This window comes from Leucopleurus acutus (assembly GCF_964270905.1).
Source record: "Leucopleurus acutus genome assembly, chromosome: 7".
Taxonomy (NCBI): domain Eukaryota; kingdom Metazoa; phylum Chordata; class Mammalia; order Artiodactyla; family Delphinidae; genus Leucopleurus; species Leucopleurus acutus.
The window spans coordinates 44,007,113-44,020,954 of record NC_139150.1 but is presented as its reverse complement, the minus strand read 5'-3'; the positions used below and the strand labels follow the sequence as shown (position 1 = coordinate 44,020,954).

General features: G+C 36.0%; 1 protein-coding gene across 4 annotated transcripts in view; it reads left to right on the top strand.

Moving 5' to 3' along the window:
• PCSK5 (proprotein convertase subtilisin/kexin type 5) overlaps window positions 1–13,842 on the top strand; it is a 452,417-nt gene that overhangs the window by 156,748 nt on the left and 281,827 nt on the right. For all 4 annotated transcript variants that reach the window (XM_082843248.1, XM_082843247.1, XM_082843246.1 and 1 more), the window contains exons 6-7: window positions 7,124–7,212; window positions 10,519–10,691. In XM_082843248.1, the coding sequence (XP_082699374.1) occupies window positions 7,124–7,212; window positions 10,519–10,691 (262 nt within the window). The remainder of the gene's footprint in view (window positions 1–7,123; window positions 7,213–10,518; window positions 10,692–13,842) is intronic.

Sequence of the window (13,842 nt, the reverse complement as noted above, 5' to 3'; positions counted from 1 at the left end):
AAATATATTCCTTAAGCTTTTTGCTGAAGACAGGGTGAAAATCCATTTTCAGCTATTTTCCATTCTTCTTAAGTTTTTTAAGATTCCCAGCATTTCCTCCTTATAACTCAAGTTGAATAAATGATCGTGGGGATTCTATAAAAGATATTGTCAAATATGCTGTCATCAATAGCAGTGAGGAAATAAAGTGCCTCTGCCTCACAAAATAAGTAGGGTAACAGGTGAAGAAGTCAGGAAATCTTGTCAGTCATTCAAAGACTTAGGAATGTGGGTCCTGTGAGTCTTGCTGGAAGAGTGAAAAGGCTTTAGAGAAGGACCCAGGAGACCCAGATCTAGTCTTTGGCCTGTCACAGTTTATCACTGTCCTACTGACTAAATTTTCTCCCTTGTAAAATAAGAGAAGTAATGTCTGTTTTGCTTACATCACAGGGTTGAAGTGAGAATCAGATGAGGTTAAAATACTTTGAGAAGTGGAGAGTGTGATATAAAGTGATAATATTATCAAGAACAACACAAGCAGTCAGAAACAGCCGCTCTGAGTGATATATTGGAGAACACCTCAAACACATCCCTATGGCTTGCTCCCCTCTCCCCTTCTAAGGGGGCTTTTGAAGTAGACTCAGATGGAAGGTTTTCACTCAGATTCAAACAGAATCAAAACATGCCAAGGAGAATGGGCACATCAGATGTCAAGAGGGAATCGAAACAGTGAGAGGGGGAGCCAGAATCCACAAACAGCTGAAGATGTTTGTTCCAGGAAAGAAATGAAATAGAAAGTAGTCTTTCTCCAACTTACCATTGCTTGATTCCATACAAGTATAAGTTTGACTTTCAAGCAACGTCGTGATAACTGACTGGAGACCTCTTGCATGTGTCCTGATGTCTCTGGTTCATCGGTGAGCTCATTCACATCTTGTTTTCAGACCCATGGTGAATCTCAAATGAGTTAATATTTCCATCCCCACTGACTCATCTGAAATGAAAAAAGTTCACAAAGCAGTGTGACTAGAGGACTGGGAGAAAGCAAACGAAGGAGTAAAGGCGGTATTTTACTACCTGGCAAGATTTAGTAGACCCCACAGATTTATACTCTAGACGAACTTCGCCAAACTTGTATGTGTTCACAATATTATAGAAATGAGTTAACAGGCATTCTCTGGTCTCATTTTCCATCTTTCCAATCAGATAGCCAAGGTAAAACTTGTTGAGACCTGTAATTGCAGTGGTTTCTTGTTGGGTAATGTAGCAGATGACAAAAAAAAATTTTTTTTCTGAGTACGAAAAAGCCATCGGACAAAGACAGACATGATGTTTAAATCAAAATGCTCTTTAAGTCAAATGGTTTGTTCAAGTAAAAATTATATAATACAACGTTTTACACTTACTAGGGGCCCTGGCAGCAGTGCCCTTAAGAGATTCAGAGAAGTGATGCATTTTTAAGTCCTAGTTTGTCTACATGTGCTTTATTTTAGATGATGTCCAATTTAAGTCACTGGTTTATATATCCTTATAATTTACATAATTGGGTTATCTTCTAGAAGTCTCAGAAAATATGTGTCTTAGTAATATTGTGAACATATGCAAGAAAGCTAAACAGGTGACTCATTTCCAAGGGACATAACGTGGGACATGGCTAGTAAAGTTTGTATTTAGGTGCGTGTGGGTCAGAACATAATCTAATGAGTGTATTATTTTCTGGACTAAAATCTACTAAAATTTTCTTCTTATGCTGAAAATACTTTACATGCTCATAATCTGTCATCTCTGAAGAAAAATACAACTGAAAAACAGACTTTTGTCTGTTTTGTGACTTTCATATTTATTGACATCATGAGTATACTTTTTGCTAACCACCCTTTGTTCTTTGGGAGAAGGAAGAAATTGAATCATGTTCACGTACTTGAATAGGTCATGATGATATCCATTGTTCTATGATCTATTTAAAATCCATGTCAAGACAGAGTCCAACTAGGATATAAAAATAAAAAAGATGACTAGTACTTTACTTGGAGCAATGATCATTGTCATCTGAAGAGTGGGCTGTTTAAATGTAGTTGGCAGTTTGGACCCTCAATTACAGTATGCTGCAATATATGATTTAAATGATATTAAAATATAAGTGTCAACAGTAGAGTATAACTTCCCTGTCTCCCCAAAATAGCCCATATATTATGATGTAGAGCCCTGTACAGAAACCTTTACAAGAAATGTTTTTATAAACAAAATAGTCACTCTGTTCTTCACTTACAAACGTTCACTGTACATTAATGAGGCACATAATATGTGCAAGGCTTTACTGCATTTTAGAAATACAGAAGCATGTTACTTCTGTGTTTTAGTGATATGGTAGAACAGATATTCAATTAAATCTCTCCCACCACAGTATATCTAAAACTCACGGGAAAATACTAAAGAACTTTTCAGCGCATGGTTGAGCTAATGGGTTACCAGAGTATTTCTCTGAGAAAGTGCAAATTTATCAACTACATGGGCAACAGGTGGACACTAGGCATTTCCCAGGGTGAGCAACCAATCCCAGCCAGACTGGAGATGGAGTTTTAAAAGTCCAGAGATGGCAGGAGACAAGGCCTTGGTCCAAAGGGTGAGAGAAGCCTTCTGCATAAAACGGATCCCCTGAGGTACTATCTTCAGTGCAATAACCATAGAAAAAGAAAACCTACACAGAGAGACAGAGGATGTATTTGACTTTCTCTCCCTGGGTGATAGGGCAGGACGATAAATAAATAACTACCTTGGAGAATAACTAAATTCTCTTGTGGAATTTGCACCTATAATCCATATTACTTGGATGGCCCCCATTTTTAATTTGGTGGAACAGGTCCTGGTTGGTGCAGCCCAAAATATGTGTTAGAAGTGAATTTAAATCTTCTTTAAAACAATGAGTTTTCCATACCGTCCTCAAGGAATTCACAAAGATAAAAGCCTAAACAACATGATCTCCTAATTTGACAATTCACCAACTACATGGGGGAAACATCAGAATGAAAACAAGCCAATAGAAAAAACGAATAGCAGAATTAGATTCACCTATTTAGAATTATTATATGTAATTCATATGCATCAAGAAATAAATATTGAAAAGCATTTTTAAGAAAAATTGACTATCCAAGTTAACTGGGTGGACTTGACAAAAGAGCTTTAAAAAGTAAAACGTATAAAGAACTGAAAAGAAGAATGCAGTGAATGGACTAAATAGCAGGTTGGTCATGGCCGAAGATAGGACAAGTGAAGTATAGGACTGAGCAGGTTACACAGAACACAGCCGAGAGAGAGAGAAGGATAGGGGAAGCCTGAAGGTGAGATTGAAGATTAAGACAGTGTGCAAAGGTCTAATGTATGCTTAAGGGGGATTCTGATAGGAGGAACCATAGAATGATGTAAAGGCAGTGCATCAAGGTACTAGCTTACAAAGGTACTAGCTAAGACTTCTGAAGATTTAAATATTAAACTACAGGTTTAGGAATTCCAAGAAAGAATGTTTAAAAATACGTACATATAACATCTTCATGAACCTGCAGAATAGAAAAGGCAAAGATCTGAAAAGCATCCAGAGAGAACTAGATTGCCAGATGGCTGATTTCTCACCAGAAACAATGGAAGCTAAAAATTGGTGGAATGGCATCTTTGAAGTGCTGTTAGTCTAGGATTCTCTATCCAGTGAAATTAGTTTTTAAGAACAACGATAAAAATAAAGTCATTTTCTGAGGCTACCGAAAGCCTCTCCGATGGGTACATTTATAGAATGTTCTTCAGAAAGAAATTAGTGATCCCAGAAGGAAATAACAGCTACAAAAATAAACAGAGCAAAGAATGTAAATCTAAGCAAACATTGATTGTTTAAAGTAGAACAGTAGTGGGTGATTTCTAGAGTTAAAAACTCCAATGTATAACTATAATTATGGGGGGATCATGTCAAGGGGTGGATAATCAGTTAAAACATTCTAAAGTCTGCATTGTTTGGGAAAAGGTGAAAAAAGTATTAATAACTTTAGTGTTTGTGATCTTAGCTATCTATTATCAAATATCTAGGATAACCATTAAATAATAGAATATAACATCCAAACTAGTACAGGGTAAAAAATACAGAAATGAATATGAATATATGAATACATAGACACTGTAAATGGACTGACTCTTGAGTCAAAGACAAAGATAGCCTAGCTTCAAAAAAACATAATTATAGTCTACTTATGAGGCATACTAATATGAACACAGAATATTTGAAACTAAAAGGATCAAGTGGTTTATAATTTAAATATTAACCAGATATCTTTAATTTTTATTGCAAGAACCACAGTGTTACTACATATTCATAAACAGTTTGTTTCACTAGAAAGACTTGATAATTCCTTTCTAAACACAATAAAAATTGATAGAACTGCAAAGAACATTAACAAATCCACAATATAATGAACAAGCTTGACATAATGGACTTATATGGAACAATTGGAGAATACACATCCTTTCAAGCACATGGAACATTTATAAAAGTTGATCATACGCTTCGCCACTTTATGAGCTCACAAAATTCAAATGATTGCTTCATAAAAATTATATTCTTTTATCGTAAGTTAATCAAGTTATTGATCGATATAAAAAACATAACACCTGCATACGTTTCAAAAATTTAAATCATACTTCTAAATAACCCATGGGCCAAAGAATAAACCAGAGCTACATTAAAACCATAGGTCCTTATGATCCTGTAGAACTTGCATTAATTAATAATAGAGCCAATGAAGTATAAAAACAGTAGACTCATAAAGGGAATTTGACATTTGAATAAAAATAACCTACACCATGAAGTAATATGCAGTAAGAGGCTAATGAAGATTCATAGTAAATAATTACTGTGCTCAGAGGAAAATTAGTAGTTTAGCTTGGGGCTTACAAAAATATTTTTTTTAAAAAAGAGATCATTTTTTCTGATGATTAAAGTGTATAACCAAATATTAGAGGGCAAGATAATTATGAGTACATCAAAATTAAATAACTATGTGTGACAACCTAAAACTGCCATAAATAAGATTGTTACGTTCCAAATAAAGCATTTGGAAATATATTTGCAACAGGTGTGATGGAAAGGCAATAAGTGATATGGGCAAAAAGCATGAAGGCGTTATTCAGAAAGCAAGAAATAGAAATAGCTAATAAATATTTGAAAAGATGTACAACATCAAATGTAATCAGAAGGGATAAAGAGGGAAGCAACAATGAGATAATATTTTTCAAGTCTGCTTGGTAAGGATGAAAAAAATTGAAAACTCATACATAGGGGTTTACGTACACAGGGGTTCGTCCAGATATTGTCTCCGTTCTTCATATTGTCATTCAACTTGGCTTATGGCCTGTCTTTTTTTGTCACTAATTAAAATTTGGTGTTTTGTAGTACTATTTATCAGTCTTGCAGTTTTTATGAGGTTCGGTTATACTACTTTTATCTTCTGTTGACAGTGTGACAGTATATTCTGTACTCTTTGATCCAGTAATTCCACTTCTAGAAATTTGTCCCAAGGTATATAGAATTTTGTATATACAAAACTGTTCTTTGTGGCCTCATTAATACTAGTGAAAAAATGGGTAAATTTCCAGAAATAAAGATTATGATGTGTGTGTGTGTGTGTGTGTGTGTGTGTGTGTGTATATATATATATATATACACAAACACACACATATATAGGTATATGTATATAGGTATATGCCATTTCTATATAAATATAAAAGATTATGTAGAATAATAGTAACCATTTAAATGATATATAGATTAATCTTTACATAAAAAGAGATGCATGATATTACTAAGTGGAAAAAGCAGGATATATCTCTGGTGTGTGAACTGGTGTGTACCTATCAGTTGTAAGCAACTACTTGTTTATAGTTGCATAGACAGTAGTTATATCCCATGATGAGTGTGTAGAATATGCTGTAAAGTAAAAAGTACCAGAACAGAATTTGGGGTCCTGAGTTTTAGTCACTGTTGGGCTATTTTTGACAGATCTCTTTACTTCTCAGGGCCTCCTTAAGTGCCCTCATCTCTAAAAATGTGGGAAGGGAGGTGAGCACTGACTTCATTAGCATAGAAATACACCACAGTGGTTGTCACGTCCCCCTCCCGCATCCAGGGCAAGCATTAGTCGTCCGTCAGTCCTCGCGTTCGTTCTCTGGGCTTAGCCATGCCTTAGAAGTGTTCTCAGCACACACCGTATTAGGCCACCATTTCTAAACAGATTGTCCTTTGCACTTGACGCTTCTTTGCCATCCTTGGATAAGATCTTAGAAGTCCTTTCAGCTAGATGATTTTTCTGCTTAAAGAACTAAGTTATTGTGGTGAGAAATAACAGGGAATATCTTTCAGAAAAATTTTGTACTTTTCTGGCCGCCACATCTTAAAAAAGCAGTAAAAAGGTGAACACAAACAGGTAAAATAGGTTTTGATAATATATTTTATTAAGTACAATATATCAACATGCAATTGATATAAAATAACTACTAATGCATTATTTTATGTTGTCTTTTCACATAAGATCTTTGAAATCCAGTGTGTATTTACAGCCATCCCATCTTAGATGATGAATTTTCTTCATGAGATGAGATCTCATTAGATGAGATCCTTGATGTATATTTTAATTTCCTGTTTAAAAAGTAGCTTCTCATACCCATATTCTTAAATTTTGTAATAAATGAACTGAGTACTAGTTTTTAAATTTAATTAAAATTAAAAATTAAGATGTGGTCACACTAGCCATATTTCAAGTACCTATTAGCCATATGTGGCTGGCGTTTACCATATTGGACATCGAAAGTTCAGAGAGTACAAAGGAACATACAACTTGATTTTAGCCTTCAAGGAGATTTTCTGGTTGGGAAAGCAAGATATCAAAAATAAGCAGACAAGAATGTAATCCAAAACAGAATGTAATTGTAAGTGTAAGTGTAAAAGTTTGCCATGGACAGACTTAGTGCTACTTGGGTAAGAAGTTCCAGAAACACCTACAGCTTGCTACATTCTTCACCACTTTGAAGTCTGAGTGGTGTCGAGGATGTGTTGAGTTTGGGAGAATGAGGTGTCTTCCTTTAGAAAGTGCGTGTGTTCTCCCTGCAGGCACGGGACCCGCTGTGCTGGAGAAGTGGCCGCCGCAGCAAACAACTCTCACTGCACAGTTGGCATTGCTTTCAACGCCAGGATCGGAGGTATGGGAAACAGACACGAGTGGATGTAGAAACAAGCCAAGAGCTCTCACCCTAACTGGTTTTCAGAACCCTTTTCTGAACTAAAGACAGGCATATGTTTGCATAATGGAGTTCAGCTACTGCTGACAGCAAAATGACTGTGTTAACCTGCGTTATTAAGTGGCCCCCCTAAAGCGTTGCAAACGCAGACATTTCTTTCTTTAAATAGGAATGAGAAAAGGTTGTCCAATAACGAAGATGGGGTCATTAGCATCTATACCAACTTGTACAATTGGTACCTGGGTCAGAAAGAACTAAGGATATAAACAGGCCATAATATCTCTATGGAAAGAAGCATTTTGAAATTCTGTCAAAGGAGAAAATATTTTTTTCTTTCCCATAGGCTTTACAAAAAGTTCCTTTTAATTGTAATTAAAAGGTAAATAGTAAAATCTCCTTTTGTAGTCCCAGAGTATAGTAATGCTATTACCATTAATAATTGCAGGTTTTATATATATATATATATACACACACACACACACACACACACACACACACACACACACACACACACACAAGCTCAAATATACATATACTTACTACAAGGACCAACCAAAGCAGTGTAAATTCAGATATTAATAAAACAAACTCTTACTTTCCCATTTGTAATCATCTTTTTTAGTATGGCCTGGTGACACAGCCACGCACAAATGGGAAGAAGACATTGTAAGAGATGGTATAGATCCTACTGGCTTTGAAGGTGTTCCTCTAAGCATCTCCTGAAGGGTTTCATAAGTTGAAGCTCCTCGAACCAGGCTGACATCCTTGTTTCCAATATGCTATTTGTTTCCAAATGGTAAACAGAGTTGGATCTAAAAAATAGAAATGATAGTCCTTTCTAAGGTTAATGTAGATGTCTTATAACATGAAGTAATTGGGGTATATAATGACGGTGCTAAGAAAAGGTTTTCTGAGACTGTCTTCTGTGTCATTCCATCAGTAAATTTGACCTCTTCCTTTCTTTCATTTCACCAGGATTCCTAGAGTGTGGCAGCTTACTAACCAGTAATTAGCAGTACTCTTGAGAGCATCTGCTCTGTATCAAGGGCAAGGTTCATGGAGGTGTTATGGAAAGGAGACAGACATCCTCTGAAGAATAGTGAGGGTGCTGGAGGCCCATGCTCTCCTCAGGATAACTGGATGACTACAGTGGCTGTCCAGTCAACCCTACTTGCTGTCCAGCACACACACACTCACATACACAGACACACACCCAGGTCCCTATCATTACTATTCAGTACTAACCCAGCACTTCTGACCTTGAGGGAGTGAAGGGATGAACTTGTGAAGTTCACAGATAAACTGCTGACCTAGCTAAACAAGACCTCTAAAAAAATGAATGAATGGCAATGCCTGACAAATGTTCTTTCATCCTAAAAGCAAAAACATTCTAAATTATAAATTTAACCCCTAGACCCAAGGCATGAAGGCTTGCAGTTAGTTAAATGAAGAAAAAGTAACCTTTCATTTTTAAACTTGAGAAAATAAAATTCTTATCAATTTTTGGTCAGAAAATTAATATTATGCTCTAGATATGATTTTATCAAGCATGTTTTCATGGACGTCACATAAATTTCACGGTGTAGAAACTGAATTCAGGTGCTGTGTAGACACTCCTGTGTTTAGACATACTGATTCGATTATTTCAGGCCTCCTTGTAGTGGTAAAATAGTTCCATTTTATGCTTTTAAATAGAAGTAAGAATATGAAATATTTCCTCTTTATTTGGTAAAAACCATGCAGATGAGTTTTGAATATTCAGATGGCTGCTGAGGACCCAGTATGTGCAGAGCGTCCTGCTGGGTATTTTCCTCCCACAAAATAAACTGCTGAAAAGCTTTCTAAGTATGCTTTACATTCCATAATTTTTAAATGGACTTGTTCAAAACCTTTGTTCTCCACATCACCTGTTTCTATACATCTCCTTTAAAAATACACAAGTCTAGAAGAAAAGATAGTCAAGAGATACAGCAGCCAAATGCAACATCTTTAGGGATGCTTTGGGGAAATTTAAGGTAGAGTGGGTGTTTGTTTCCCCCTTTTGTTGGAAAAAATATGAAAGGACAGAGTGTCGTATCTGTCATGTAATTTAAAGTGGTTTAGCCTAATATTTATATTTTTAGATGAAGAAAATGTGGCAAAATGTTAACAGTTGTTGAGTCCTGGCTGTATCCGGGTTCATTGTCATTTTTTCTGTTTTTCTGTGTTTGTTATTTTATAGTTAAAAGTTAAACATTTTTTTAAAAGTACAAAGAAGATATGGTTCCTTCAAGAATATTTTTATATTCCACCGGAATTCCCACCTCAAACCACATAGGCTCTAAAGCTGCCTGATTTAGGGTTTTATTATTTAATCCTCATTTATTGGTAACCAAAGAAAGCTGAAATCCTACTAGATAACGTTTTCCTAAGGAGTAAATTTGGTCTATAAGGACATAATTTTAAAATAATACAATGTCTCAGTGATGGTATTTAGCTTCAGCTTAAGGAAAGATATGTTTACTTATTAGGTGTTTTGTTGTTATTGTATGTCTGTAAAATAAAAAGAAAGCTTTTTATTTGACAATTTTTTTAGTATCTTAGTGTCTATTTTTGCAAATTAAGGTTAATAATAAATTCCTATCTGTCTGGTGGGAATACTTACATGAAGATTAATGACTAAACATTGCCAAAACCCTTTGAGAATTATTTGATGTGTAACATACACAGAGGGCATTCTCGTTTATTATTTGACTTATAATAACTTGGCTTGGCAAAGAAGTCATACTTTAAGTTCACATCAGTATTTCAGATTAGGAAATAATATTAAATATGGAGGAAATTGGACCACTCTAACTTGGCGGCTTTCCAAATTTCTAAGACTGCTGAGGTTAGAATGTTTTATACCAATTATGAGCACAAAGTGCCTAATGAAGAGAAGTTTAGGGAAGATGGATTGCTTGAGGCTCCCTTTGTCAAGAGACAAACTTATCCCTTAAGACAGATAAAGAGAAGGGAAAGAATGTGGAAACTTAGAAAAAGAGAACAATGACTAAAAACGTTTTTAAAGAAGTTTTGCTCTTCTTCATGGAATGTAACTTCCTTTCCCCCCAAGAAAGCTTCAGAAAAGTCTTGCACTATCCTTTTCTGAGGAACATATGCTGACTTAGTGTTGATTTAAAGGTTATTCTTTCCTTAAAAAAAAAAAAAAAATGCTACAATTGAAATATATCTTGGTCTGTTTGGGTGAAGCTTCTCTTAGAGTTACTTCCCCTTTCTGTCTTACAGGAGTTCGAATGCTGGATGGAGATGTCACGGATATGGTTGAAGCAAAATCAGTTAGCTTCAATCCTCAGCATGTGCACATTTACAGTGCGAGCTGGGGCCCAGATGATGATGGCAAGACTGTGGATGGACCAGCTCCACTCACCCGGCAAGCCTTTGAAAACGGTGTTAGAATGGTAGGTGTTTTTTTTTTATTATTATTTTACTGGAGTATAGTTGATTCACAATGTTGTGTTAGATTCAGGTGTACAGCAAAGTGATTAAGTTATACATACACATATATTCATTCTTTTTTAGATTCTTTTCTCATATAGGTTATCCCAGAATATTGAGTAGAGTTCCCTGTGCTATACAGTAGGTCCTTGTTGGTTATCTGTCTTGTATATAGTAGTGAGTATGTTTATCCCAAGCTCCTGATTTATCCCTCCCGCCCACATTTCCCCTTTGGTAACCAGAAGTTTGTTTTCAGTATCTGTAAGTCTGTTTCTGTTTTGTAAATAAGTTCATTTGTTTCATTTTTTAAAAAATTAGATTCCACATATGAGTGATATCATATGATATTTGTCTTTCTCTGTCTGACTTACTTCACTTACTATGATAATCTCTAGGTCTATCCATGTTGCTGAAAATGGCATTTCATTCTTTTTGATGGCTGAGTAATATTCCATTGTATATATGTACCACATCTTCTTTCTCCATTCCTTTGTTGGTGGACATTTAGATTGCTTCCATGTCTTGGCTATTGTAAATAGTGCTGCTATGAACATTGGGGTGCATGTATCCTTTAGGATTATATTTTTCTCTGGATATATGCCCAGGAGTGGGATTGCTGGATCATATGTTAACTATTTTTAGTTTTCTGAGGAACCTCCATATTGTTTTCCATAGTGGCTGCACCAACTTACATTCCCACCAACAGTGTAGAAGGGTTCCCTTTTCTCCACACCCTCTCCAGCATTTATTATTTGTAGACTTTTTAATAGTGGCCATTCTGACTGGTGTGAGGTGATACTTCGTTGTAGTTTTGATTTGCATTTCTCTGATAATTAGTGATGTTTAGCAATTTTTCATGTGCTTTTTTGGCGATCTGTATGTCTTCTTTGGAAAAATGTCTATTTAGGGCTTCCCTGGTGGCGCAGTGGTTGGGGGTCCGCCTGCCGATGCGGCGGACACGGGTTCGTGTCCCGGTCTGGGAGGATGCCGCATGCCGTGGAGCAGCTGGGCCCGTGGGCCATGGCCGCTGGGCCTGTGCATCCGGAGCCTGTGCTCCACGGCGGGAGAGGCCACGGTGGTGAGAGGCCCGCGTATCGCAAAAAAAAAAAAAAAAAAAAAAAATGTCTATTTAGATCTTCTGTCCATTTTTTGATTGGGTTGTTTGTTTTTTTGACATAGAGCTGCATGAACTATTTGTATATTTGTATGTTTTAAAAGCACCTCAGCTCAAACTGTGTTGATTGGTGATGACTTTCATATGAAGCCACCTCTGAAATAGTGAGTTTCCAATCCTCCCGTCTAGAGGAATGCATGGAGCTCTAGGCTGAGTCAGTAGACAGGATTGTGCATTGTATCTGTCCTGCAAATAAGCTAAGGGCTAGAGAGTTTCCTCTGATGAGAACAGAGGTATATTTGGATGCTTAGATTTGTTGAAAAGAAATATTTATTAATATGAATATTAACATCGTTAATATTCATCAATATGTTAATTTTGGATTTGGAGATATAAATTCTTAAAACTGTGAGACTGAGAATTGGAGATATTGATACCCTCCAATTGGTGCTGATAGGTCATCCAACAATGCCCTTCTGGGCATCTCCCTTGTGTAGTCCCTTCCCTAGCTTTACCTCTGTCCCAGGACAATATTATTTTTCTGTTCCCACATTCCCTAACCAGGCAGCTTAAATCCTCATCATTTTCCTTGATTTCACTAAAAAAATTCACTGACCACTCCTCTCCCCCAAATTGACCATATAACCTAATGGAATAAAATATCTGTTTCAAATTACAGATCTTGAGAAATCCTGTCATATTTAAATTAAATTAAAAAATAAGGGCTATACAGTTGTAATACTCCACCAGAAGCAACTCCTTTCTCTTTCTTACTCGTGAATGCACCATTGAGTGATTTAAAGCATACATTTTTAAAATTTATTTTTAAAAAGTTTTTATTGAAGTATAGTTAATATATAATATTATATAAATTACAGGTGTACAATATAGTGCTTCACAATTTTTAAAGTTTATAATCATTTATAGTTATTACAAAATATTGGCTATATTCCCTGTGTTGTACAATATATCCTTGTAGCTTATTTTATAACTAAGTTTGTCCCTCTTAATCCCTACCCCTATATTGCCCCTCCCCCCTCCCTCTCCTGACTGGTAACCACTAGTTTGTTCTCTATACCTGTGAGTCTAAAACGTACATTTTAATCATGTTCATGTTTGGCCATTGTTGATCTGGGCCTAACCTCTTTTTGCTTCCTCATCTCTTTTTTTCTTTTTAGGAATGTAAGCGTACTCCACTCTTTTTTTTTTTTAATTGAAGTATAGTTGATTTACAATATTGTGTTAGTTTCAGGTGTACAGTAAAGTGATCCAGCTAGGTATATATTTTTCAGATTTTCTATCATAGGTTATTACAGGATATTGAATATAGCCCCGTGTGCTATGCAGTAAATCCTGTTGCTTAGCTATTTTCTGTATAGTAGTTTGTATCTGTTAATCGTCTACTCCTAGTTATCCCTACCTCCTCCCTTTCCCCTTTGGTAGCCATAGGTTTGTTTTCTGTGTCTGTGAAGCATGCTCCACTCTTACTACCCATTGGCACATACTGCTTTCTCTACAGTATGTGGTCTTTGACTCTCTCCCATGACCTACTACTGTACAGACAAATCCTATTTGACCGTCAAACTTCAGTTAAACTGCTACCTCTTCCCAGAAACCTTCTCACTGCCCAAGCTAGAATTTAGTGTACGTGATCCCTACCTTATTTTTCCTATACTTTGTATTCTTCCTGGTATGTATAGTCTTTATCGTATTGTGCTCTCTGTCAGAGTTTTGCATGTATCTTCTTCACTAAATAGTAAGTTCTTGAAGAGCAGAGCTTGTACTGTATGCGCCTTTATGGGCTTTGCAAAACCCATAAAGTCCATTGAATTCTAGTGAGTACTCAGTGAATGTTTGTTGAATTTAATTTAATTTACTGCAAATTATGCTAACCATAGGGTTGTTATAAATTCAGCCCAGATTGGAAACGGTGGAATGCATGCAGTTGATTAAGGTAACATTGCAGCTGGAGTACAAATAATTACGATTCTTCCACCTTT